General features: G+C 51.8%; 6 protein-coding genes across 6 annotated transcripts; 4 read left to right on the top strand and 2 right to left on the bottom strand.

Annotated features, from left to right (window-relative positions):
- Window positions 1-4,004: 4,004 nt before the first annotated feature.
- Window positions 4,005-8,593, top strand: HER10_EVM0000224 (phosphatidylinositol-4-phosphate 5-Kinase). The gene is made up of 3 exons (XM_035470017.1): window positions 4,005-5,948; window positions 6,003-6,969; window positions 7,019-8,593. The coding sequence occupies exons 1-3, from the start codon at window positions 4,720-4,722 to the stop codon at window positions 7,838-7,840; spliced, it is 3,018 nt and encodes a 1,005-aa protein (XP_035326013.1). The 5' UTR covers window positions 4,005-4,719; the 3' UTR covers window positions 7,841-8,593.
- Window positions 8,594-8,649: 56 nt separating this feature from the next.
- On the bottom strand, window positions 8,650-9,783 carry HER10_EVM0007069 (uncharacterized protein). Its single transcript, XM_035476635.1, has 2 exons — window positions 9,350-9,783; window positions 8,650-9,118 (listed from the first exon to the last, which is right to left on the bottom strand). The coding sequence occupies exons 1-2, from the start codon at window positions 9,581-9,583 to the stop codon at window positions 8,924-8,926; spliced, it is 429 nt and encodes a 142-aa protein (XP_035326222.1). The 5' UTR covers window positions 9,584-9,783; the 3' UTR covers window positions 8,650-8,923.
- Window positions 9,784-10,105: 322 nt separating this feature from the next.
- Window positions 10,106-11,716, top strand: HER10_EVM0008946 (uncharacterized protein). Its single transcript, XM_035478451.1, has 2 exons — window positions 10,106-10,827; window positions 10,978-11,716. Exons 1-2 carry the CDS (start codon window positions 10,577-10,579, stop codon window positions 11,378-11,380), a joined length of 654 nt encoding a protein of 217 aa, XP_035326279.1. The 5' UTR covers window positions 10,106-10,576; the 3' UTR covers window positions 11,381-11,716.
- Window positions 11,717-12,624: 908 nt separating this feature from the next.
- Window positions 12,625-15,043, top strand: HER10_EVM0011999 (uncharacterized protein; the record flags this gene model as incomplete). The annotated part of the gene is made up of 3 exons (XM_035481404.1): window positions 12,625-13,206; window positions 13,288-13,426; window positions 13,480-15,043. Exons 1-3 carry the CDS (start codon window positions 12,654-12,656, stop codon window positions 15,041-15,043), a joined length of 2,256 nt encoding a protein of 751 aa, XP_035326364.1. The 5' UTR covers window positions 12,625-12,653.
- A 3,863-nt stretch (window positions 15,044-18,906) lies between these two features.
- HER10_EVM0009523 (uncharacterized protein) lies at window positions 18,907-20,034 on the bottom strand (the record flags this gene model as incomplete). Its single annotated transcript, XM_035479009.1, has 2 exons — window positions 18,907-19,314; window positions 19,366-20,034. 2 exons carry the CDS (start codon window positions 20,032-20,034, stop codon window positions 18,907-18,909), a joined length of 1,077 nt encoding a protein of 358 aa, XP_035326298.1.
- Window positions 20,035-20,327: 293 nt separating this feature from the next.
- Window positions 20,328-22,466, top strand: HER10_EVM0012667 (adenylate kinase; the record flags this gene model as incomplete). The annotated part of the gene is made up of 5 exons (XM_035482057.1): window positions 20,328-20,451; window positions 20,513-20,835; window positions 20,893-21,081; window positions 21,140-21,250; window positions 22,422-22,466. Exons 1-5 carry the CDS (start codon window positions 20,397-20,399, stop codon window positions 22,464-22,466), a joined length of 723 nt encoding a protein of 240 aa, XP_035326380.1. The 5' UTR covers window positions 20,328-20,396.
- Between the last annotated feature and the right edge of the window lie 304 nt (window positions 22,467-22,770).

Here is a 22,770-nt window from a genome sequence, read left to right as displayed (position 1 = left end):
CCGTGCCGCGATGGGGGCCAAAGCTCTCGATGCAACCACTAAAAAAAAAAATATTCACCTCATTTTTGAACCATTTCGCACTGCTGAACAACGCTCTTGTTCCGACGGGTGGCGGGAAGGAGAGGGTGCGAGCGGCAGTGAAAGGCTAGGGGCACGCGCGTAAACCAAGGAGGTTCATCCCAGGCGCGGGAGCCCGGAGCGGGTACGGAGCACTATAAAGTGAAAATGTCAGGGAAGGGACTTGTTGTGTGAGGCTGTGAGCAGCTTTCTTGGTTCTTCTGGTGAAAGAATTGGGAGGTGGGTGTCTGGTCGGTGACAGGGCGTCCCTGGTTGTGCTACTGGAGAAGTTCGCGGCAATGAGTGAGAGATTGAATTTGGCGTACAAAGTTTTTGCTCTAATCCAGACAAGACGTTCCACGTGCGGTTCGACTGCCGAAGTGAGAGCCTAGACGGCGGATTGAATGGTACAAAATTGACGGGCAGGTGAACCATGAGGTCATTGCATTTTTGGCAGTCCCAAGGGATCGTCCACGTTCTGGCGATCCAGGGAAAATCAGGGACTGTGCATGTTTAGTGCAGTTGTAACGGCCAGGACTGGCACGACGTCACGGTCGGATGGGTGGTCGGTATAGAGGATCGACGGGGTTTGGGCTGGCACGCTGGCTAGCTTCTCATCAGACGGTGTGTGAGCGAGTAATAGCTGGGCGTGTCTGCGTGTGTGCCTTTCACCTTTCCCGAATTCCCGAAGAGCTCACTATCTATCAGCAACCTTGGGGGGGACTGGCGGTCAGGTTTTTTAGGGGCGTGTGGTGCGAGTGTGATGTCTGTTGTGTGATTTGTGGTGCGTGATGTGACCTTGGACGATCTTGGGCGCCTGATGAGTTGGCATCCGTATTTGGCACGCATACGCAATCTTTCTACCCGTCTTGGGGATCCGCGGGCGGTAAGATCTTGGCTGAGAAGGTTGGAGGACTGAGTCTGGACATCTGAAAAGAATGGCGGTGGCTACGGCTCTGGCTTCGGCAACAGTGTTCTACTCGGAGAGGAACTTGCCCGAAAGGTACCATTTGAGATATGCTTTTTGATAGGGAAGATGAGGCTATGTATAAGCTCTATCCATATCGGTACGGATACAGATATCTCATTGAGTCATGGTCCGGCGCGGCCCTCGGGATGCGGTAGCTGGCTAGCTGCCGCGGAATCGCGGGTGACCAAAAGCTGATTTCGAACAAACCAACTTGGACGCCTCGGATCCATGTGTGATTGGGCACTCGTTGGTTCTTGTCTCTCACAAAGATGCTTGGCTGCCCCTGAAGGGTGCTTAGGTCAGCCCCAGGATTGCGCAACACAACACCTGTATTCAGGGCGACATTGGGAATTTCGAGGAAATAGGTACAGAGGGCGAAGCAGATGAAGAGAGGCCCGATTAACTGCTGACGGCGATCGGGCCCGGGGTTCTTTGGGTTCCCGTGCCCCCGCGGCACTAGTGGTGAGATCATGAGATGAACAGTGGACTGGAAGACGAGTGAAGGTAAGGCAAGGCAAAAGTCGACATCGCCATCTGTAAAGGCACATTTTGCGTATTTCGAGCCTCTCTCGCTTCTGCGAAGTACTACTACGAGGGGGGGATGTGTGTCTATGAGATCTATGAGAGGGTAAATCTTCTGTTCCGATAGACGTGAGCGCCGAGGCCACATGCCGACTCCATTTCCACAATCTCCATCGCCTTCTTCGTCATGTTGTCTATTCGGGCACAGAGACCCCAGAGGATCCGTAGCTTTGCGACAAACAGAGACAATCAAAGGGGGCCGACCAGGGAAGAGATGAGAGCGCAATGTCCCAACGTTTGGTGGTGCACCCCGCTCTGCAGGCCGACAACGAGGGTCTTCCAGCTGCGCAGGGGAAAGTTTTCTGCAATCTGTTGCTCTTGCCTATACGAAGGAGAGGGGAAGGGGCCCGCCGACGGGGCGGTCATGCATGCAGAGTGGCAGGTCGTTGATATTAAGGTGTTGACGGGGGGAACGGGATGGTTCTGGACAAGTGTGTCTGTATGCAACATGTCACGCGTATAACTGTTCGGGGGTATTTGATCCATCGCGGCTCCCTTTGGGCCTCTGCTTTGGTGAAAGCCGGCCCCTCACTCCTGAGATCTCGGAACGAGTTGAATATAGTAACATGATGGCAGAGGGACGGGACCGTGTAAGGGGCGAGGGAAGGGGATGAGACGTGGTAATCGATGTACCGCCATTTGAGCACAATATCAACATCTAACGAAGTGCTATCGAATGCATGTCTGATTTCGCGGCGGCATAGGGATATGCAGGAACACAACAGGAGTGTGGCTGTGAGACACACTCACGGTGGATCAGTGCAAAAACCTTACTTTGGCAATGACGAGACTTGATAATGAAGTGATGGGATAGGGATATACGGAATTGGATGTGAGGACTCGAGAGTTCCAATTTCCAAGGGCCAAAGTAAGGGCAGGTCGATTAAGGAGCTGCATGCATAGTGAGGCTCAGTCGACGATCCGATGCTACCTACTCCGTACTGGTGTGCATATCCACGTACACACGGAGGAGGTCGTTGAAAGGGGAGCAGAGGTAGTGCTATGAATAGTACGGACATGAGAGTGGGAAAAGGGGACCGCTTATGTACGTGTATGCAAGGACCGCTGGGTCTTCCGTCCCCTGATTTTGACGTCTTATGGAGTCCGGGCCTTGGTGGTTGGCAGAGAGGTTGCTCCGGAAGAACTTCAAGAGATGTATCGACGGCCATCAGCGACTGGTGGCATATTCGAGGCTCCTTCAGGCTCCCCCTCCCCCTTCGAGACGCCTTCCACGGCCCTTGACAAGTCGAGATTGGATGCCGTGGCTTGGTGGTCGAATTCGACCCAGTTGACCGGAAACACGGCGTCAAGCACGTCTTGGGGCTGGGCCTGGGCGGCGGGACTTGCTGCTGCCCCTGTGTGTTCTTGACCAGTGAACGGTGACCGTATCGGCGAGAGCGAGACGGGGGCACTGGGGGGCTTTGGCGGCGGACGATTACCTAAGTGTGTCTAGCTTCAATGTTTGGTGTAACTTGGAGGAGAACAGGAACAGTGAAATCTGAAAGGCTTAGGAAGAGAGAGAGACAGAGAGAAACAGACACAGAGAACAAAGGCGAAGAGGTCGCCGGCTCATTTCGAGCCCCCAGCAACAGGACCTAGAGACCGGTGGGCGACCAAGCCTGATTGGGCCGTGGACCCCACAGCAGCAGCCCCGCCGTCGGCCACTCAGAGATGCGAATTTCTCTCTCATTTGGAGAGGTGGATCTCCAAGTATCTCTGCACGCAATCAATGGTGGAGAGATACATATCCACCCACTCACCCATCCCCTTCCCCTTCCTCCATTCAGGAACATGGCGCCTTGCCGCCTAAGGTACCAAACTATCCAGAAGCTTAGGTAAGGCGCAGGAGGAAGTGGGCAACAGGGCGAACATCCAGACGGCCAGTGGATATCAGAGTACGTACCGGGGACTTGGGCACCCGCCTCCCACTTTCATTTTCTGCCACTCGCCCACTGAAGTTTGAACTGCCTTCATTGCCAGCGTCCTTCCGAGTCCCGCCCCTCTGCTGAACATCCTGCCTTCAGGTGAATTTGGGGTGGTAAACCTTGGAGTACGTACCTCTCGGAGGACTCTCAATGGAAGATAACCTCCACTGTCCTGTCCACGTCGGGCTACCAGCGTCTCTCAGTGGTTCTGTGTTGTGATCAGTGGTACCGTCAGGGGCCTGGTGGCTTTCTTTCAGTGGACCGGGCCGCCTGTTCCTCTGTTCCTGATGTGTCTCCAGCGTCTCCCTCCCGGCTATTGAGGCCTGCCCACCTCACCTGTGACCCGTAGCTTCGTACCTTAAGGTACTGGACACTGCCTATCTGTACTTCGTACTGCCCTGCAGGTCGTCTCTTCCACCAACGTGGACCCGTAACCTTGCGCGCTCTCGCCGTTTCTTTGACCTGAGTCTCTCTCATCGTCAAAACCTCTCTTCCCCTGCTTTCCTTCCTACTCCCTCTCTTCATCCAACCGCCCACCACCACCCACCTCGTCATATCATGCGCCGCGCCGCCGTCGAGACATGCCAGAGCCATTGATTTATCCTCTCCCGTCTCTGTCTCTGTCTCTGTCTCCGTCTCGACTCGCAACCCTCCACGTCTTCCCCGACGCTTCCTCCTCTCTCTTCGTCTAGTCCTCCATCCCGACAAAGACGGACCTGACGACTTGGACCGTATAGTCAGGAGCGACGCATCGTCCCTAATTTCCGATCTTTGCTTCTGGTACTCGTCGATCTTCACCATCGACAGCGACAACGTCGACCCCCGTCAATTGCACGCCTAGCGAAAGTACGATACCCCCCAAACCTCGACGATCCATACGAACGAACGGCCGCATTGATTCGACTTTTGCGTTGTTTTTTCTTTCATCGGAAAACAATGTGCTGAGGCTTTGCTCGGCCTGTTCTGTTTTTCTTTCTTTCAATCCAACAACCGAACGATCCAGGGACTCGATAATATCGCCATCCTGCCGCTGATACCCCCCACGAACAACCAGGAGAAACTAGAGACAAAATAACGACATTGCTCAGAATAGTAGCAGTAGCCGTGTTAACACCCCCCGTCACATCCACTCCCACATTCAGCTACGTCCAGCCTCCCGACGTCTCGAACCCCGGCCGACCGACCATGCCCACCTACCTCACCCGCGAGAACGCCCCCGTCTACTCGCCAAATTCCGACTTTCTGGACCTCGACCCAAATAACACGCTTGATCTGTCTGGCCACAAGCACCCGATTGACGGGCTCTCCCATACTTTACCACTTCGCCCATCGCGCTCAAACAACCTCCATGATAGCTTCGACGAAAGCTCAACCTCATCAACCCACGCCTCAGACGTCTCTGATTCCATCCCCAATCAGATGAATGGGACGAGGCCGACTAGCATGAGCTCGTTGCCCAACGGCTCGGCAGGGGCCGGAGGAGGCGCAGACTTTGATTATCACGACCACGACTCTCATCACCACGACCAGTACAACGATTACAAGAATCAAAAACACCCGCTACAAAATGGACACACCGTCACCATGCCCGACCGGACAGCTCCGCCGCCGCCCATCACTATCATCAAGAAGCCTTCTTCCGATACCGAGCAATCCAGCCCGACGGATAACTACCTCACGCCGCCATCAATTGGATCGCCTGCGGCCGGATCCATCGATCATACCATAAAAACAAACGGGACTAGCAGTCCCAACTACGCACCTCCAGCAATACCATCGCAAGGTAGACTTGCCAATGGCCACACAACGCCCGTGCCAGCACCTAGCAACGCATCGCTGTCCCCAGATCCCACCGCCAACAACCAACCGGCATCACCGCAACGCTTCTCTTCTCCGCCTCTTTATCAATCCGGTGGTGCTACCCCTAACGGATCGACATCGACGGGTCTGCAGCCGCCAAATGGCGGACTGAAGCATCGACATACGCTCGAGGTTCCCGGCACCCAATCCAACCGCGCTTCCAAAGATGGCTCCGACACGGGCTTCTCCAGCGGTCGCTTCTCTCCCACAAGCACCACGCAAAGAGTGCGTAGGGCCTCCCTTAACCTGGTGCGGAGAGATACTCGCTCCATGCAGTCCGATGTACCGCGTGACGAGGTGGTGCCCGACGAGGAAGCCCTGCGCTGGGCCGAACATTATCGACAGAAGCGGGCGAGTAAGAGGAAGAGAAAGGAAGAGGAGGATGACGATAGAGTCTTGGTCGGCACAAAGGTCGACGAACATCACACCAACTGGGTCACGGCCTACAACATGTTGACGGGCATCCGTGTCTCCGTGTCCCGCACGAACGCGAAGCTCGACCGGCCCCTTACCGATGCTGACTTTGAGGCAAAGCAGAAGTCGACTTTTGACATGTACGTCAAGTCCCGTGTTACCCACGTGCTTTACAAGTTTACTAATTTTTTCAGTGCCGGAAACGAGTTGGTGCCCTCGGCGAAGTACGATTTCAAATTTAAGGATTATGCGCCGTGGGTATTCCGACATCTACGCGGCCTATTTCGCTTGGATCCCGCAGACTACCTCATGTCTTTGACGGGCAAGTATATCCTGTCCGAACTGGGCTCCCCTGGAAAGAGTGGTAGCTTCTTCTACTTCTCCAGAGACTACAAGTACATCATCAAGACGATCCACCACGCCGAGCACAAGTTCCTCCGCAAGGTCCTCAAGGACTACTACCATCACGTCACCGAGAACCCGAATACGCTGCTCTCTCAATTCTACGGTCTCCACCGTGTCAAGATGCCCTACGGAAAGAAGATTCACTTCGTAGTAATGAACAATCTGTTCCCTCCCCACCGGGACATCCACACCACTTTCGACTTGAAGGGATCTACGATTGGTCGCGACTATAAGGAAGAGGACCTGGACAAGAACCCTCGGGCGACGCTGAAGGATCTCAACTGGATGCGCAGACAACGAAACCTCGAGCTCGGCATCCAGAAGAAAAAGCTTTTCTTGGAGCAGCTGCAAAAGGATGTGGTCTTGATGAAGAAGCTCAAAATCATGGACTACTCTCTGTTGATCGGTATCCACGATTTACAGCGAGGAAACGAGGAGAATCTTCGAGGAAAGACTCTTCAGGTCTTCAACCCCGGCGGCGAGCAAGAAGATGGTGAGCCGCCATCCGTTCTCTTGCGAACACCCTCCAAACTGGAGAACGCTCGCAAGGCGCGGGAGCTGCGCAACATGATCAGGCACGAACGGCCAGTGCCCATGGGACAGACTGCAGCTCAAATGCCAGACGAGCTTGATGAGGGACACAGCAGGTCGGGATACATCTTCAATCAGGATGATGGTGGGTTCCAGGCGACCCATGAGGACAACTCTCCAGCCGACGAGATCTACTACCTGGGTGTCATCGACTGCCTCACTCACGTATGATTTCTTCCCACGCTTGCCATTTCATTGCTAACTTTCTGTATAGTACGGAATGATCAAAAAGATTGAGCACTTCTGGAAGGGACTGACAAGCGACAAGACCAAGATCTCCGCTCTTCCCCCTGAACAGTACGGCGACCGATTCTACAACTTCGTCGAGGGCATCACGATGTCCCCTGAAGAGGCGACTAGGGAGAAGCAGCGGAAGGACCAGGAGCAGATCGAGGCAGCTGCGGCTGCGGAGAGACAGCGTGTTGCCAGCTGGAGCTCGAGTATGCGCCGGAGGTCGGGGACAAACAACATTCCGCCAATGCCCGACTACCGACCTCCGCCAACCCCGCCTAGCGCTCCAATGTCACCCGAAGCACGCGAAACCGTCGAGCGAGCCCAGCAAGATGCCCGAAGATCCGAGAGACACGGGGCTTCCGAGCTCAACGTTCCAGATGTCGTCCTGTCGACAACCAAAATGAACGAACGGCGAGAATCTGGTGGCCAAGGGGCTCCTATCCTGCCTGTAGTTGAAGAGGCAGGAGAGGCTTCATCGCTAGGCGGCAGAAGCAGAGACGGGGCAGCGAGTCGTGATGGGGATGATCACCGACCGGCTACCCCAGCGAAGCCTGGTATGGAGAGCAGATTCGCCGGACTCAGGGACTATGCGCCGCCGACACCGCCAAAGGGACATCATCTCAAGCCCGAAAGTCAAGACAGCGGCTACGGGGCGCTGCCCAACGGAAACGGTTCGACGATGAGCAGAGAGGACTCGCTTAACATCAAGCCTCGCCTTAGCAAGGACTCGCTGGATAAAGCCTTGCCGCCGCTGCCCAAGGAGGCCGGCGGACAGAGCAGCTTCCGCATGGGCCTTGCCTAGGGCGCAAGCCGCCTCTTGCGGAACAACAGCGGACGGATCAGTGTCGTTAGGAGTACGAGCGGGAGCAATGACGAAGCAGGGGACGACACGCGACGGGAAGAGAAGGGTGGATGAAGCATGAGCAGCAGAGAGGGAGAGAGACAGAGACGGGTCGACAAATCAACAATTGCATCAACGGGGTCAATGACAAATTCTGCAAGCTCGTTCGACAAGGTCTCACAGCGACCGAGGCAACAGAGAGCCGAGACGAGCCACAGAGCTTTTTACTAGTGTTTTCTCTCATGGATGATACCACCATTGCATTGAGCATGCTTCTTCCTTTTTTTTTATTCAAACTTTTTCATTTCTCTCTTCCCACCTTTTTCCTTGGGTTTTCTTATCAAACCTCTTTTTTTGTGTTTTTGTGTTTTTCGCCCATACAGAAACTCTCTCATACATAAAGGTCATCACGTAAAAGATCATTGTTTTCCGCCCTAGGTGATGACCCAATACTGCTGGGAATCAAAGGCAAAAGGGAGAAAAAAAGAAATAGGAGTCGTGGGATGGGATTGGTGGAAAACTTCATAGCGATATTCAAGAGGGCGCTTTTTATTCCCTTCCCATAATATGGATGGGGTTGGGTGCGTCTAGGTAGCACAAATAGAAGAGTCGGTTCTCAATCGTGTTGAAGACAAGTCTGCATTGTGACGTGTTTCTCATTAAAGCAGATGCCTGGGCGTTGAGATTTAGCCTAGCTTGACGCTGATTGATGGCTGGTGGTTCTTTTTGTCATTGTGGTTTACATTATTCTACAGACGTTATGCTGAATTCCGCCGGACCCCTGAGGAGAGGAGTGTATAGAAACACAGTGTTGTACACCAGCGTATGGTGGCTGGAGGAAGGAGGGGTTTTCTGATATCAAAGGGCCCATATACAGTTGCCGACGACTCGGCGTCATCGAGCAGATTGGCCAGAGACAGAATGAAGCTGAGGAGGGAGAATCCTCCCATTTCACCCCGAATCTGACTCGACTGGGGTTTGTTGTTTAGTTCGTCCGTTCATGTTGAAATTGTTTCTTTGTCTTGAACTCGAAGGATCCCCGTCTCACTGCCTCCTCGAGGCGAGCATATCCTGCAGATCAACCTTTGTTGGCGTCGGTCCCTTGGAGGAGGAGGGGGCTAAGGGCTGGTCGGCAAAGGTGGTGGTGACGTCCATCTTGATTGCGTTTTCGGCTTCGAGCTGGGCTATGCGCTGCTTCTTTTGGAGGTCTGCTACGCGCCATTGCTTAAAGTATTTTACCTAGGTAGAGGTGGGTGTTAGTTTGGGTTTTGTTCAGGGTTGAGGGGGTGCTCGAGGGTAAGGGGTTGGTGCTTGTCGTTCGTCTCTGTTGCGTGAACAGTTGAGAGCTCTGTTCAAAGACCTCTCTCTACAGCTGGGTAGCTAGAAGCTACACCCATAATGGCAAAGGGCACAATGACGACTGCACGAGGGGGAATGTGATTCGAGTGGGGGGATAAACACGGCACGTACCCACGCAGCAGCGCAATCCCGCTCAAAGACCTGGTTCTCGGCGGGACACGCCTTGCGGGCTTTGGCGTCGTCCTTGAGGGCGTCGACGATGACGTTGCGGTCGAGGCAGCCAAAGTATGCGTCGCGGGCCTCCCAGCACTTGCGGCGTTCGCTGCGGTCCGGGGCGACGGCGCCTGTGCGGACTTCTTCGGCGCGCTTGGCTTCCTCGGATTGGAAGGAGGAGAAGAGACCCATTGTGTCGGAGGAGGAAGGGAAGTTTGCAGCTGTGGTTTGGAATTCGATGTCGGGAGGATCGGGAGGGGATCGATGGGTCGTGAGCTTGGTTGTGGGTGCCGAAGGATAGCTTGGTTGAAGAAGTTGGCTTTCGACGTTATGCGGATTGATTTAGCGTGTATGTTCGACGAGTGGCGGTTCAGATGAAGTCTTGAATTCTTGGATGACGACTTCTGTAGATCTTGAGCAACGCCGCGCGAAGTTCGAATTGGAGGGCCGGCAAAATATCGAGCGGTGGCCTAAAGTGGAATAGCTCCTTCTACCGGGGTGGCTCCTTGACGGCCCAGCTTCAAAGTGAGCCTTGCCTCATCCAACCTTAGCGCGGCGGGTGCCGATTGGAAGCTCTGCCGTTGCGATTCTAGGCAGGCACAGGCTCACCGGCGCGCGCCGCAAAAAGACAGAAAGTGTGGCGCAAACTGGCCCAGCTGACTCCAGCCACCAAAACTGTCAACATCCCGCTGCTTCCCTTGTGGCACATCCTTTCCAAACGTGACAGCTTGGACGAAACAAACCACGAATTACGTTGACATACCTTACAAGAGACGGAAACGATCACCACGAGAACGAACCGACGCTGGGGTTTGACTTTGACGCAATCTCCCCAGCCTTTGATTGCCAACAGGGACGCAAGAGCTTATAAGCGGCCGCGGAGATTTGCTCCAGGGAAGAAGGGATTACGACCGGGGGGTGGTCTGGGAGTTTCTTATTGCGAACCGCAGAGGAAAGCTCGATAATGCTCCGCCGGTAGCGAGATTCGCAAGACAAGAAGACAGAGCGCACGACCGTCCTTTCTCAACGACACCTAGACAAACGCTCTCTCCCTTCCATCCGACGACGACCACGAAAACGACGACCCATTCGACCATCTACATTGCTCCAGAAACCTACCTACCACAGCGTTCCCCGAAATCCGAAGCAAACAACCGTCCGAAACAACCGTGACCCTCATCCGCCATGCCCCGCCGTCGCAAGCCGCCCCGGCCGGGCGCCCTTAACGACCTACCGCCGTTGCGCATCGCTGCGCAAATCGCGGCGCTACAAGGACTGTACTATGCCGGGGCACTGGTGTTGATGCTCTTCTCAGCGCTTGTCGCTGGTACGGGGTTCACGTTGGATCTTGTCTTTGGGTGGGAGGCTGTTCGGGGGGATACGACGCAGGGGTGGCTGGGAGCTTTCTTGTGGGTTCTCGATGGGGGTTTCTGCATGTGAGTTGTTCCCTTCTTTCCGTACTTCATATGGGATGTCTGGGCTGGTGGTTTGTGGCTTCTGGGAGGCTGGAGCTCGTTGGGTGAAGTGAGAAAGGACGCGAGCGAGCAAGGGCATGAGCTTCAAGACCAGCGCTAACACAACAACAGGGCCGTCGCAATCATCATCCTCATCGGTCGTTCAAAACTCGTGCCCGACTTCGCGCTGACGATGCATGGTCTACACCTCGTCGTCACGAGCCTATACACCGGCCGCATCCCACGGAACGCAATGTGGTGGGGTGCTATGGCGGCCAGTTCGGGTATCTGTGTGGCGTTGGCCGTTTGGGGGTCCAGATACCGCGAGCTGAGGCCAATATCGTTCGGCGGAGGAGGCGGTGCAAATGCCGGAGGCGGTGCTGGGAGCAGTGGTGACGGTGCCGCGCAGAATGGTGGCACCGGAGACGAGGAAGATGGGCTTGGGTTCTCGAGGGGACGAGGACGCGGGAGGGGGAGGGATGGCGAGGGCGGGTATGAGATGGTCGGGATGGATCATGAGAGACGGAATTCTTGATTGAGCTGAGTAGCTTTGAGAGAGTGGGATGGCAGCAGAAGGGGGTTTGGGACTAGCCGCGAGGCTGGAGGGTATGACACATCATTGCTTGGCGTTATCGGGATGTACGAGTATCGAGGATAGACGATCCGGATTGTGTACAGTTTACATGGCTGCGATGACGCAGGAATAGACACTTTGAAGGCCTCGAGACTTCTTAGTTTCGAACAAGCTGCGAAAATCTTCAGGCTCATTCTGATGTCGGTTCTTTCAGGCTGCTGGTTACTTGAGGGTCCCATACCAAGTTGACTGAGGTCTACCGAAAGCCGTCATGCGTAAGCATCTATTCGACCCACTGCATATACATCATGTTCTACGTTAGAGTCAAATTGATTACCTAGGCTATGCAATATCATTGTGGCTTGGCTATACTACTTTGTCACAGAAGTCCTACCTTGATGACGATTGGAGGGAGCTCCGCGATGACGGAGGAAGGCATGGCATACTAGTTCTAGATCAAGCGCTCTTGGTGCCCCTTGTGTAAAGGGAAAAGAGTTACAGCAAGTGGAAATGATGCTTCCATGTACCGCTACTGGTCATCATTGTGCTGGTCATTATGAGCCGTGGGTGTGAATTCACCACATCTGTGAAGCGTAATAAAGCGCCATCTTGATTCTTCCGCTTCTGAGTAAGTAGCCTTCTTGATGTAGTCGCTTGTATCTGCTTGCAACACTCTAGGCGTCAAGAATTGGGCCCTGATTTCTCCACAGCCTAATTCAGTTGTCAGATATGCACGTTAGAATCCATGCTCAAATGGCTTGCTTAAAAAATTAGTGAAAGGCTGTAAACAAGTGTGGTGGACCTTCATTGGAAATGGGAGAGAGGCTGAGGGTGCAAGCCCAGTCTCAACATCCAGCTCATATGCACCACGGGCCTGCATTCGAAGGGCATCTGAGGCTGAACCTAGAAGCTGATGTCAATCTTCCATTCCGATATGTACATTGTTAGAGTTACACCAGAGCTCGTAACTATTTTGGACCTCACACATGACCAATTGCAACCGCATCTACTGCTGACAGCTTGGTGAGGTTGGCGAATCACATATCTTATCACAAGCAAGGGGAGCGCCACAGCTACTCGCAGCTCAAGCCTCGACCCATATTGTTGGAACATGTCTTGCCATGTAGGTAGCGTGGTAGCCATTCATATAAGTACTAGCCTCCCTCGGTCGAGCCTTGCCTGATTATGCATCTGAAAGCTTCACAGGAAGATTGATAGCATCTCTCCAAGTGCTATGTACTTCCCCAGCTTACATTCGATGGGCGGAAATTCGATGGCCTCTCGCGAAGAAAATAACGATCCAATAGAGCTGTCTCCTCGTCGCCCCGAAACACCCGCCGAAGCACAATGCGGTTATTCTTTCCAGGAGACCAGAAACATGTCTACAAACGACGAGCGTAGGGCTTTTCTTGCCCCTAGCATGGTAGATATCTCGGATCAGCAGTCTCTACACCCCGCCTCAGTCTCAGAGGTATCCTCGCCAGACTCAGAAGAAGAGCTCTCCAAGCAGATGACCTCGAAGCTTTCTGAAAATGAAGTTCCAAACAACGATCCATCAAGTACACCACTAGACAGCGGATTATCCGTAGAATGGATATGGTCAGTGTGGTGGGTGGAGATGTTCAGCAGCGTTCTAGCATTAGAGTGCATCTCTGCCATAGTCATTATCCTATCCGTTTACCGAGGACAGCCTCTACCCAACTGGCCGAAGCTTATATCAATCAACTCCCTGATCGCCGTCTTCACGGCTGTGTTCAAAGCTGCGCTCATACTTCCTGTCGCCGAAGGTAAGCAAGCCTCTGGCTCTCGTCGATGGGTGAACGGCGCACGAGAGGCATGTACACATTCTAACTTACAATAATCATTAGGCTTAGGACAGTTGAAATGGAACTGGTTCGATCGATCTCAAACCCTAGGTGATCTCGTATTATTTGACAATGCGAGTCGAGGGCCGTGGGGCTCAGTTCTGCTGATGAAGAGATGCATTCTCCGGCCGAATATTAGAGAGTAAAATATGGCCTCAATTATTGTTTGAGGTTAGCCTATTGACGATTTGACAGATACTTGGCTGGACTTGGTGCATTCATCACCATTGCAGCCCTCGCAATCGATGCTTTTTCTCAGGCTACAATCAATCTTGGCTCTTGTAATATTACGACAGACTTTGGTATAGCTGAAGTGTCTCGGACGAACAACTATTCGGGCAATCCTCAACAGCGCGACAGCTCCCTCGATGCTGCCCCCGACACCTCGAATCAGAAAATGCAGAAGGCTATCAACAAAGGTCTTGTGGACCCTCCAAAGGCTGGAGAGCTAATAAACTTCGCCTGCACCTCTCGCAACTGCACGTTCACACAAAATGGCGGAGGAGGCTACTTCTCGTCTCTCGGAATCTGTTATTCTTGTGAAGACATTACGGACAAAGCTGTCTTCGAGCTTTTCACCAACAAATCGGCATCCGCTTCCAATGTTTCGACGTGGTACCTTCCATGGAGCAAAAATAAAACTGACGAGAGGATCCTCCAAGGGGAAGGCGGCGGTACACTTCTGACAATGACACCCACACCCAGTGAGGCGTACAACAACAGCTCGCCTCCCATTTACAGCTTCGATATTCTGTCGCTCACATCTTTCAAGTGTGATTCATGTGGGCCTGGAAATTCCCCGATGAACAGAAAACCATTTGCGGCTCAATGCAGAATCGACCCTTGCGTCAGAAATTATCAAGCCACGGTCACTGATGGGAATTATACAGAAAAGGTGGAGGGCGGTGAACAGCTGTTAAAAAGACGTCCCGCAACCTTGGATGAACCCAGGAATGAAACTTCTTTTTCGTTACTTCCGGAAACTGTTTTGATTGACGGCACAGAGGAAAAGTGCAAAGAAGTAGACGAAAGGACGAGTAATTCCGTCCGAGTCGGCTTCAAGGATGGCATTTTCAGAGAGATCTTTGACAACTCCACCGAGATCTCTCACTCAGAGAAACTCACCTGGAAGAGGTACCCGCGAGAATGCGTCTGGGTTGTAGACAGAAGCTCTTGGCGAGGGATGAGGGAGACGATGACTGACTTTCTGAGTGGTAAAATGACCGCCCCAGAGGCTGAATCATTTCAATGTGCCCAAGGTTCAGTCTGGGGTCAGCAACTGTTTGCATCCGGAAACGCATCCATGTCGACGGTCAACAACATGGTTGCTGGGTTGGCTGACTCAATGACGGCTACGATACGCAATGATGCCTATGGAACATCAGAGGAGTTGCGTAAGAACGTACCTGCTAATCTTAAGGCGGCCACTGGGCATGTTATCATCACCCAAACATGCATTTATGTTCAATGGGGCTATATAGCATACCCCATAGCCCTTCTTGCGCTGCAGTTGATATTTTCGACCCTGGTATTGGTAGCGTGCAGTCAACGAAGGAGATCCGGGGATGGGCCAAGTCGTGCAGTCTGGAAGTCCTCGCCCCTAGCACTTCTCTTTCATGGGCTGGATGAGGATCTGCAGGCCAGGAGTCAGAATCTCGAGACTGTCAGACAGATGAACAGCTTGGCAAACGATGTCAAGGTTCGTTTGGTGCCGATGAATAATTCTCAACGTAAAGGATGGCACTTTGCGGGCGTCTAGATGTTCGATAACCTGTTACAATTCTTGAGTGATCGATAATGATCCTTTTAATGTTATTTTGATATCTATATTTGTCCGTGGCAACTGATGCTTTCACCCCATTTTGTGTTCATGTTGTTTAACCAAGTCAAGACACCAGACCAGATATTCAAGTCGCAGCGTAATTTGGGATGTGTATCAGGTGAGTGGTAACATGTATTCAAGTTGACTAACTTGGAATATGCTGCTATATTGGTATCCTGGAAGACATTACGCTCTAAATCAATGATGCATCCCCCCCTTCGCTCCAAGTCAGATGCCTTGCTATCCCTTGAAAATCAAGAAAGCATTCGGTTTCGATCAATCACACAAGAATCCAGCTCAACTGTTTGATGGTTTTGCCGAGTTCAAGCAGCTATGACCTCGTGGGACATTGTAGCATTTCAACTTCTTGTTCCTAGTGTAAGATGTAACGTTAGTACTTCTGCTTCTCTATGAATCATGATCGAAAGAAGTCTAACCTGCGGGGCAGCCAGTAATGCAGGTATTGGTCTGGCCTGTGAGAGGTCCTTTGCAGCAGTAACTACCGCCGAGTGGTCGAATGTGGTCATTAGAGACTGATTGTGTGCAACCGTTGCATGAACCGCTTCCGTCGGGGAAAGTGCAAGCTTTGAAACATCCAAAGTTGGAACATTGACTTGTGCCAGTGGTAACCTGGAGGTCGAAGAGCTCGGTCTCGTCAGGGCCGCATGCCGCGTAGGCATGAGCTGCGAAGAGAGCAACGAGAGGAAGGAGTTGGAACTTCATTTTAGCGATGGTGGTTGTAATGAAAAATGTTTTGGGAATGAGAAAGAAGTTGAGACTTGAGTGATCGTTGTGCTGGACAAGACATGAAACTACGGTAGAGTCCTTTGCCCTTTATACGAGATTCGTCTATAATGGTAGGTGGAACTTCACAACTGACTTATGAATAGCTCCATTAGTGGATCGCTATGCCACCATGCTCGATGGGGGACGCATAAGCGCAGCTCGCAACTTGTATCGAATCATTGCAAAAGTTCCGTTTCGTAGACTACGACTTCCTCGCGTTCGGGTTGGTTATGCCGTACGCCGGACCGCCTAAAGAGCGTATCACATTCTACGCTTCTACGCAAAGGAGGCTGTGCACCATGATACGCTCTAAGGACTTCAAACAAATGGCCTAAGCTTCCAATAGCGATATCGAATCATGCTACGAATGTCCCTACGGAGAAATCCTGCCCAGCATCTTCTAAATATCACAGTGCTTGAGTGCAAGAGACGGGAATCATAAGGGAGGTTTTCCAGTCGTAGTGAATAAAGTTCAACCCTCTGACTGCTGTTTTATCTCTAGGCCCCTGGAAACTTGTCGCAGGGGAGACCACAAGGCAATACCATGGGCGCATAGGGGCCCATCCACGCCTCATGAGCATCACGACTCATGACCGCCCTCACTTGGCCCGGGGATGACCGATCGTCCCGTCCTTCGATGGCTACTGATCAGTAAATCCCGCCCACACTGGTCTAGAATTCTTTCCTAGAGAAGTCCGAAGAAGTAATCTTTCCGTTCGGGAAACTCCCGATATACTACCGACCAGATGAACTGGGGAATCTTGGCACTCCTTGTTTCGGTGGGACGAAATAGAGTTTGTGTCTTAATATCTAACCGGAAAACCGGCTTTGACGGGCGTGTAGAAACTACTGCCGAGGAGTTGGACTCCGCGAGTCGACAGGAATTGAATACGTGTATAATCCATTCTCCGGGCCCGGTAGAATCACTCGCCGATCGCATTAGGTTTGTCCGAGTGAGTCGCACATGTAGGTGCAGGGAGACAGTGGCAACTTGCAACTTGCTATTTGAACAAGCTCTCCATGAGTTTCCACCATCATCTGAGTCAAACTTAGCAGATTCAAACTTGACTAAAGAGGGAGCGGACGGCACGGTGTGTCAGTGCATGTGACTGCTTCTTTGACTAGTTTGTAGTTGTTTTGTGTTGGATGGTGTACAATAGTACGGCTTGACCTCGTCAGAAGGAGTATTGACTTGTGAAAGTGGGCCAGGGGTAGCTCGCTCGGATAATCCCATCGACATCAAAGCGGCGCTCTTGAAGGTGGAAAAGCTGTCCGTTCTTGGGAGGAGACATGCTTGATGCCAATTGTCATTTAAATATATGGTAACTACGACGTGAACCATAATCTTCTCGTTCGAACCAACTTAGCCCAAAGCAGAACTTTGACAACACGATACCTATCTCCTGTCTGCAATGATACGGTCAGAAATGTTGGAAGAGCCACGATAAGAACTTCAGCCTCATCAGTGATTTGAGAACTTACACAAACGTAGACTTGTCTAGCAAGCGCTCCAGCACTTCACGGTCTCAAATCCGGGCTCGCGGCAGCAATAGTTCTGAGCCACAAGCCATTGATACTTGATCTCGCCCTTTCTGCAGCCGTTGCCGGCGCTATCTGTGCATCTTCCACTAAACAGAGACTTAGCATTCCATCTCAGAGAGCATATGCACGACTTGGGCTCATTGGCTTAGTATGGGGGTAAAATACCTGCCGAGGGGACATGCTGAGCAGCCAGCTGAGACGACAGATGCGGCGCCGAGAAGGAGCGAGAGTTGAAGAAGGATATTCATTGTTGAAGTGGTGCTTGAAACGATTGGGCTCGTGAAGGTAGAAGGTAGAAGTTGAAGCGTTGAATATGAGAATGAACTGGTGTGATTATGATATTTTCATTCGAGATGCAGAAGTTATCAGCTTGGATTATATACTATCGACCCCGTCCAATTTGGTCCTATACCAGTCTGCCTGAAAGCTTAGTTGCGTCGTATATTCACAGTCTCTTTGGCCAATGAGTCGACACTAAGCTTAGGGTATTACATGGGTTCGTGATAGCAGAAACTGTCTTGAAATTGCGCCCCTACGATACGATAAATTCTCCATTCTGTTCAGTAAGTGAACTCTGGATCACAGTGAGCTCTGGCCAAGTCGCGATCCAATCTCAAGCAATATACTTCCTGGAGGAACGCGACCGTCAACCTTCCAGAATTAATCGTACGGTCGAGAGCCGCAAAGCTTGTCATGGCTAACCCGTCTTGGCAAGCGTGCAATAGGCACGGTCAGGATATTGGCGTTCCTCAACAGACTTCGCATAGTCCTATATCTGCAATCATCTTTTGCAGTTGCGAGACTTTCTCTGCCAGGCGCTAGAACTTTTTGCTGACCGCTAGGATTGCGATCAGGGTCGCGGTAATACCGAAGGGAGAGTCTTTGCAACTCAAGATGTTCAGCTACTTAGTGAAGGCAGTACTGAAGATGTGGAAAGTCTCCGTCTCCTCAAAATTTTGCTGTCGGTTATTCAAAACCAAGGTTCCAGGTAGAAATTCGGCCCTATTTCCTGCCAAAGGACTCGCTCGCCGTGCGTCAGTTCGACAAGGCAGCAAATAGGCTAGACTCGACTGGGAAGAGCAGAATCACAGGCCATATCTAGCCGAGGTATCCCTAAATATTCATGAATGAGAAAATACATTATGAGGAAATTTCAAAGTCAAAAAGAGGCTTAAGAGATAGATGGAGTGGTCTAGGAATTATGGTCTACCATAGAATCCTTGAATCTTGAGCGCATTGACAGCCATGTTATATTGTCATCTGATCAACTGCTCTTTGGAGTCTTATATCAGACGAGGTTGTTCAGATAAGATACGTGATTTAATGGCCTAAATGTCAATCGAGGCCTGTCTTTCACCCTGACATCGATTTCCAATCTGCGCGACGGGCTGCTTTACCGGTTTCCGTGCAGATAGCCTTAACCACCCCCTTATGAAGTGTGAGCATAACGCCATTCATGATCCGCCTACCACCTACCACTCCAAATCCTTCTTACTTTCGCTATTACAACCTCCCTCGGCGCTTCCAGCTTGCGGTTTTCGCCACTCGTAGACACCGCCTCTCTTATCAAACGCACTCTTGTCCCAAGCCACCTGCAGCATGGCCTTCTTCACTCCAACATCAAGTAAGGACTCGCTCTTCTTCATCGGTCCATTGCCCTTATCGAGGAAGCGCAGATTTTCGTCCAGCAGAAGATAACTACCAGCCATCGTCTCGTTGTCCTCGGGCACGTAACAAGGCAGGTGCTTGTGTCTCCCGCAGAAAGTCTGCCATTGCTCCTCCGAGATGAGGAACTTTCTTGCGTCACGCACCCGCGTCTCATCCTCGTTCTCGCCCTCTACAATCAGGCACTGGAAAACCTTCCATCGGAACGGTGCCAACTGGGCAATCGTATCTGCCATGTCTTCGTTCCAGTTGTAGATGTTTACAACAGTGTTGAGCTTGAACATGATGTTGTACTCCTTGCACCACTCGGCAATGCGAAATACCTGTGCGATATGGTCCTTTTCTCCCTCGGCTCCGCCATTCTCCCCCCGACCGATCTCCTTATTCGTCTCACGGACAAACGAGTCACAAGAGATTGCCAGAATGTCCAGATATCGGCCATACTCGCGGAGCCACTTCTCTTGGATTTTGCTTCCGTTGCTCACGATGCTGATGCTTTCGATATCCAAATCTTCCTTACAGTACCGCAGCAGCTCGCCCAGAAATTTCGGATGAAGGAATGGCTCGCCGCCAGCAACATTGAGCTTACGCATGCCGGCATCCTTCAAAAGATGCATGCCATGCTTGGCTTCGTCCAAAGGAAGAATGTAGCCTGAGGTGTTGGTGTGGAAGCAGAATCCGCAGGCATAGTTGCATTCTCGGGATGGGAAATAATTGACAGAGACAGGTGCGTCCGGGTCGTCCACTGGAGGTCTGGGTTTTGACTCCTGGGTGAGGGCTGTCTTCGATCGATCAGAGCGGGATGTGTCGGCGTGGCGGCGTAGTGAGAAATGATAGGTTATTGCTAGCACAGCAATACACATGACCCATAAGAAGGGAGGTATCATTGAAAAGGTCGATAGCGCCGTCTGGGCGGCAATAGTTAGGATTCCCATGATATCGTAGGGCTCATATATTCTCCTTGTTGCTTCTAGATGTAGCCTCGCTGCAAATATTGCCACATACGGCAACAGTGTACTTGAGGAAATATCAGGTTCACTCAGAGATGCCCAACTTGAGCGAAGTCGGGTATTATTAGAGTTTAGGGCTTCCAATCAACACAGAGGACTTATTGATCAACCCCTCAAATGCCGGTATCACAAGAGATTATGTAATGAGACAATTTTCGTAGGCCATCACGGCCATCCGATTGCGACGTGGGACGGGGATGATGCACCTTCCCTCCCGACGTTACTAGACCCGGCAGCACACTGTCAACGTCAACCATACGAGCAAACAGCTCACCAGCCTCATCACCATGGGCACCGCCAAGGCTCCGAATAGACGGAAGTTTGCAGTCATTTTCGTTCTCGGTTGGTCACCTATCGGCCCTAATCGGTAGATGGAATACAAGCCCGCTCACTATCGTGATAGGAGCTCCCGGCTCGGGGAAAGGCACGATCTGCACCCATCTGTCCCGCAAGAATGGCCTGCTACACTTCTCAGTGGGAGATAATCTGCGCACCTGGATGAAGGATGAAGGAAACCGCCAGACGCCTCTCGCCGCTACGATTCAGGATAAGCTAGACAACCAGGGATTCCTCACGTCGACGGAGTTGAACCCATTCCTGGGCATTGCCATCGAGGATGCAATGCGGCAAAATGATTTGAACGGGATATTGATCGACGGATTCCCGAGGTGCGAGGAGCAGCTTGCCTCGTGGGCGCAGTGGCCCTTTCAAGAACGCCTTCCGTTGGTATGTTGATGCGGATATAGCCCAAACATGTGGGCTACAAACGGCTAATTCGAGCAGGAGGGTCAGCCAAAACCCGACATCGTCTTGTCACTCAATGTAACGGAAGAGAACGCAGAAGCGAGATATCTCGCGCGCGGTCGCGACAAGAACGACAGCGGAGAGAAGTTCAAGAAGCGGTTCGCAGAGTACTTGGAGGAAGGACCGCCTGTGGAACGACACTACCGTCAAGCAGGATTGCTAGTCGATGTAAGCGTTACCGCCTTTCTTTGCATTCACAACTGGAACCCTTCTGACAAGCTCTCAGATCGACAGCAATGGCATCAAGGAAGAAAACATCGCAGGGGTGGAGAGGACACTGGGAGACAGCGCATTGTGGAACCGTGTGATAGGCCAGGGTACGGAGTCGGTTTTCCTCGTATCCCACCGGTGACCGGGTGCCGGATGACGCCCAATAGCCCATGTGTATACCAACTTCTCCAGGAAGAGTAAGCCGATACAAGGCCGTCTCCAACTCCGTCTCCAACTCCGTCTCCAACTCCGTCTCCAACTCCGTCTCACTTGCTGCTACACCCGCCACCCGTAGACGTTGACCTTGTTCTGGTGCATCTGCCTCGGAGTCGACAAAATAATCCATCATAATCCATCATTTTCTCATCATCCGACTGATCGCCATCTCCGACTACGCCACTTCACTGAACTCCTGTAATCTCCTTCATCTTTGATGGAATCCTCTTCACGCAAATTTGATGTTTACGCAGTATGATGCCAACACGAAGGGATTTGGCTTCCATAGAAAGTGCCAGGAGTTATAAGATCTTGGTATGGAGTCTTTGTCATCTTTAAGAGTTACATGGACGACTTGGACAGTTGAAGCCTAATAATGATCTCTTTACACGCTTGTTGATAGAATTAGACAACACCAGTCAGATTGCTCGATCCTGGGAGGCGTCACCGGCTCTGAGCGAGGCAACATATACTAAGTAGATACTTCTCTAAGATTGAGCATGAAAGTAGTTCTTTCTACGTAATAGTGGTCTAGACAAGCATGGTTGTCGTTTCATCGAGGCCAAAAGTAGTAGTATACCTCGACAATTCCGCCGGGGTGTTCCTTCTACGACTCATGGTGACACAAGGCTGTGAAAGACATGTCTCTTTTATTCTTAGCTTTGCCCGATGCCTGAAGCGAGGCGCCTATAAATGATGAAAGTCGCCTATGCGATCCTTCTCCAAGCATTACGGTGGCACAGATCAAGGTTCACGAGGCCTTTTGTGCTTTGCAGGTAGAATCCTGCGTCAGCTTCACTCAAAGCGCTCAGTACCCATACTATATCCTTGATACTTTGCCCGAGTTTTGAGTGAAGTGTAATTAAATCTAGACGATGTTACACCGAGGATCGACAGCGGTGGGCTGAGACGAGCGCAAAGTGAAGCGCTTCAGCTGACGTGTCACTCAAGGGGTGTCAAGGGCTACTGGCTCAGATTTTAGCCCTAACACAATTGTATGTCATGATGTTATGTTCGAGCATCTAGCAAGTATCAAGCAATAGCATTTTAACCTTGGAGGTATACAGACCCCGGCCTCATAGGCAAACTTCACAACTACTAGTAAGCATGTAATGAAACGGACATAGTTCTGCTGAGCCGCCAGGTAAACGATTACTATCTCAAAGAGAACATAGTCCCCTGCATGTAGGGCAGAGACAACAAGGCTCAGTCCTTCGCTTGGACGGAAAGCAGCCGGAGTGGGGTGTTGTCGTTGAAGTTTGGCTCTCATGCAAGTAAGCTTACCTCACTTTCCCGCGCTACAATTGCTCCGTACGCAAGTTGATTGGCTCGTATAGGGGACGGCCCGGTCCATCTTGCTTACTTCGTTTACATTTTCCGTTGAACCGATGGCAAGGGACCTTTGCTTCTTAGATTGACATCCAATCAAAG

Source organism: Colletotrichum scovillei (genome assembly GCF_011075155.1).
Source record: "Colletotrichum scovillei strain TJNH1 chromosome Unknown Contig00012, whole genome shotgun sequence".
Lineage (NCBI taxonomy): Eukaryota > Fungi > Ascomycota > Sordariomycetes > Glomerellales > Glomerellaceae > Colletotrichum > Colletotrichum scovillei.
This window is presented reverse-complemented; position numbering and strand designations above follow the sequence as displayed.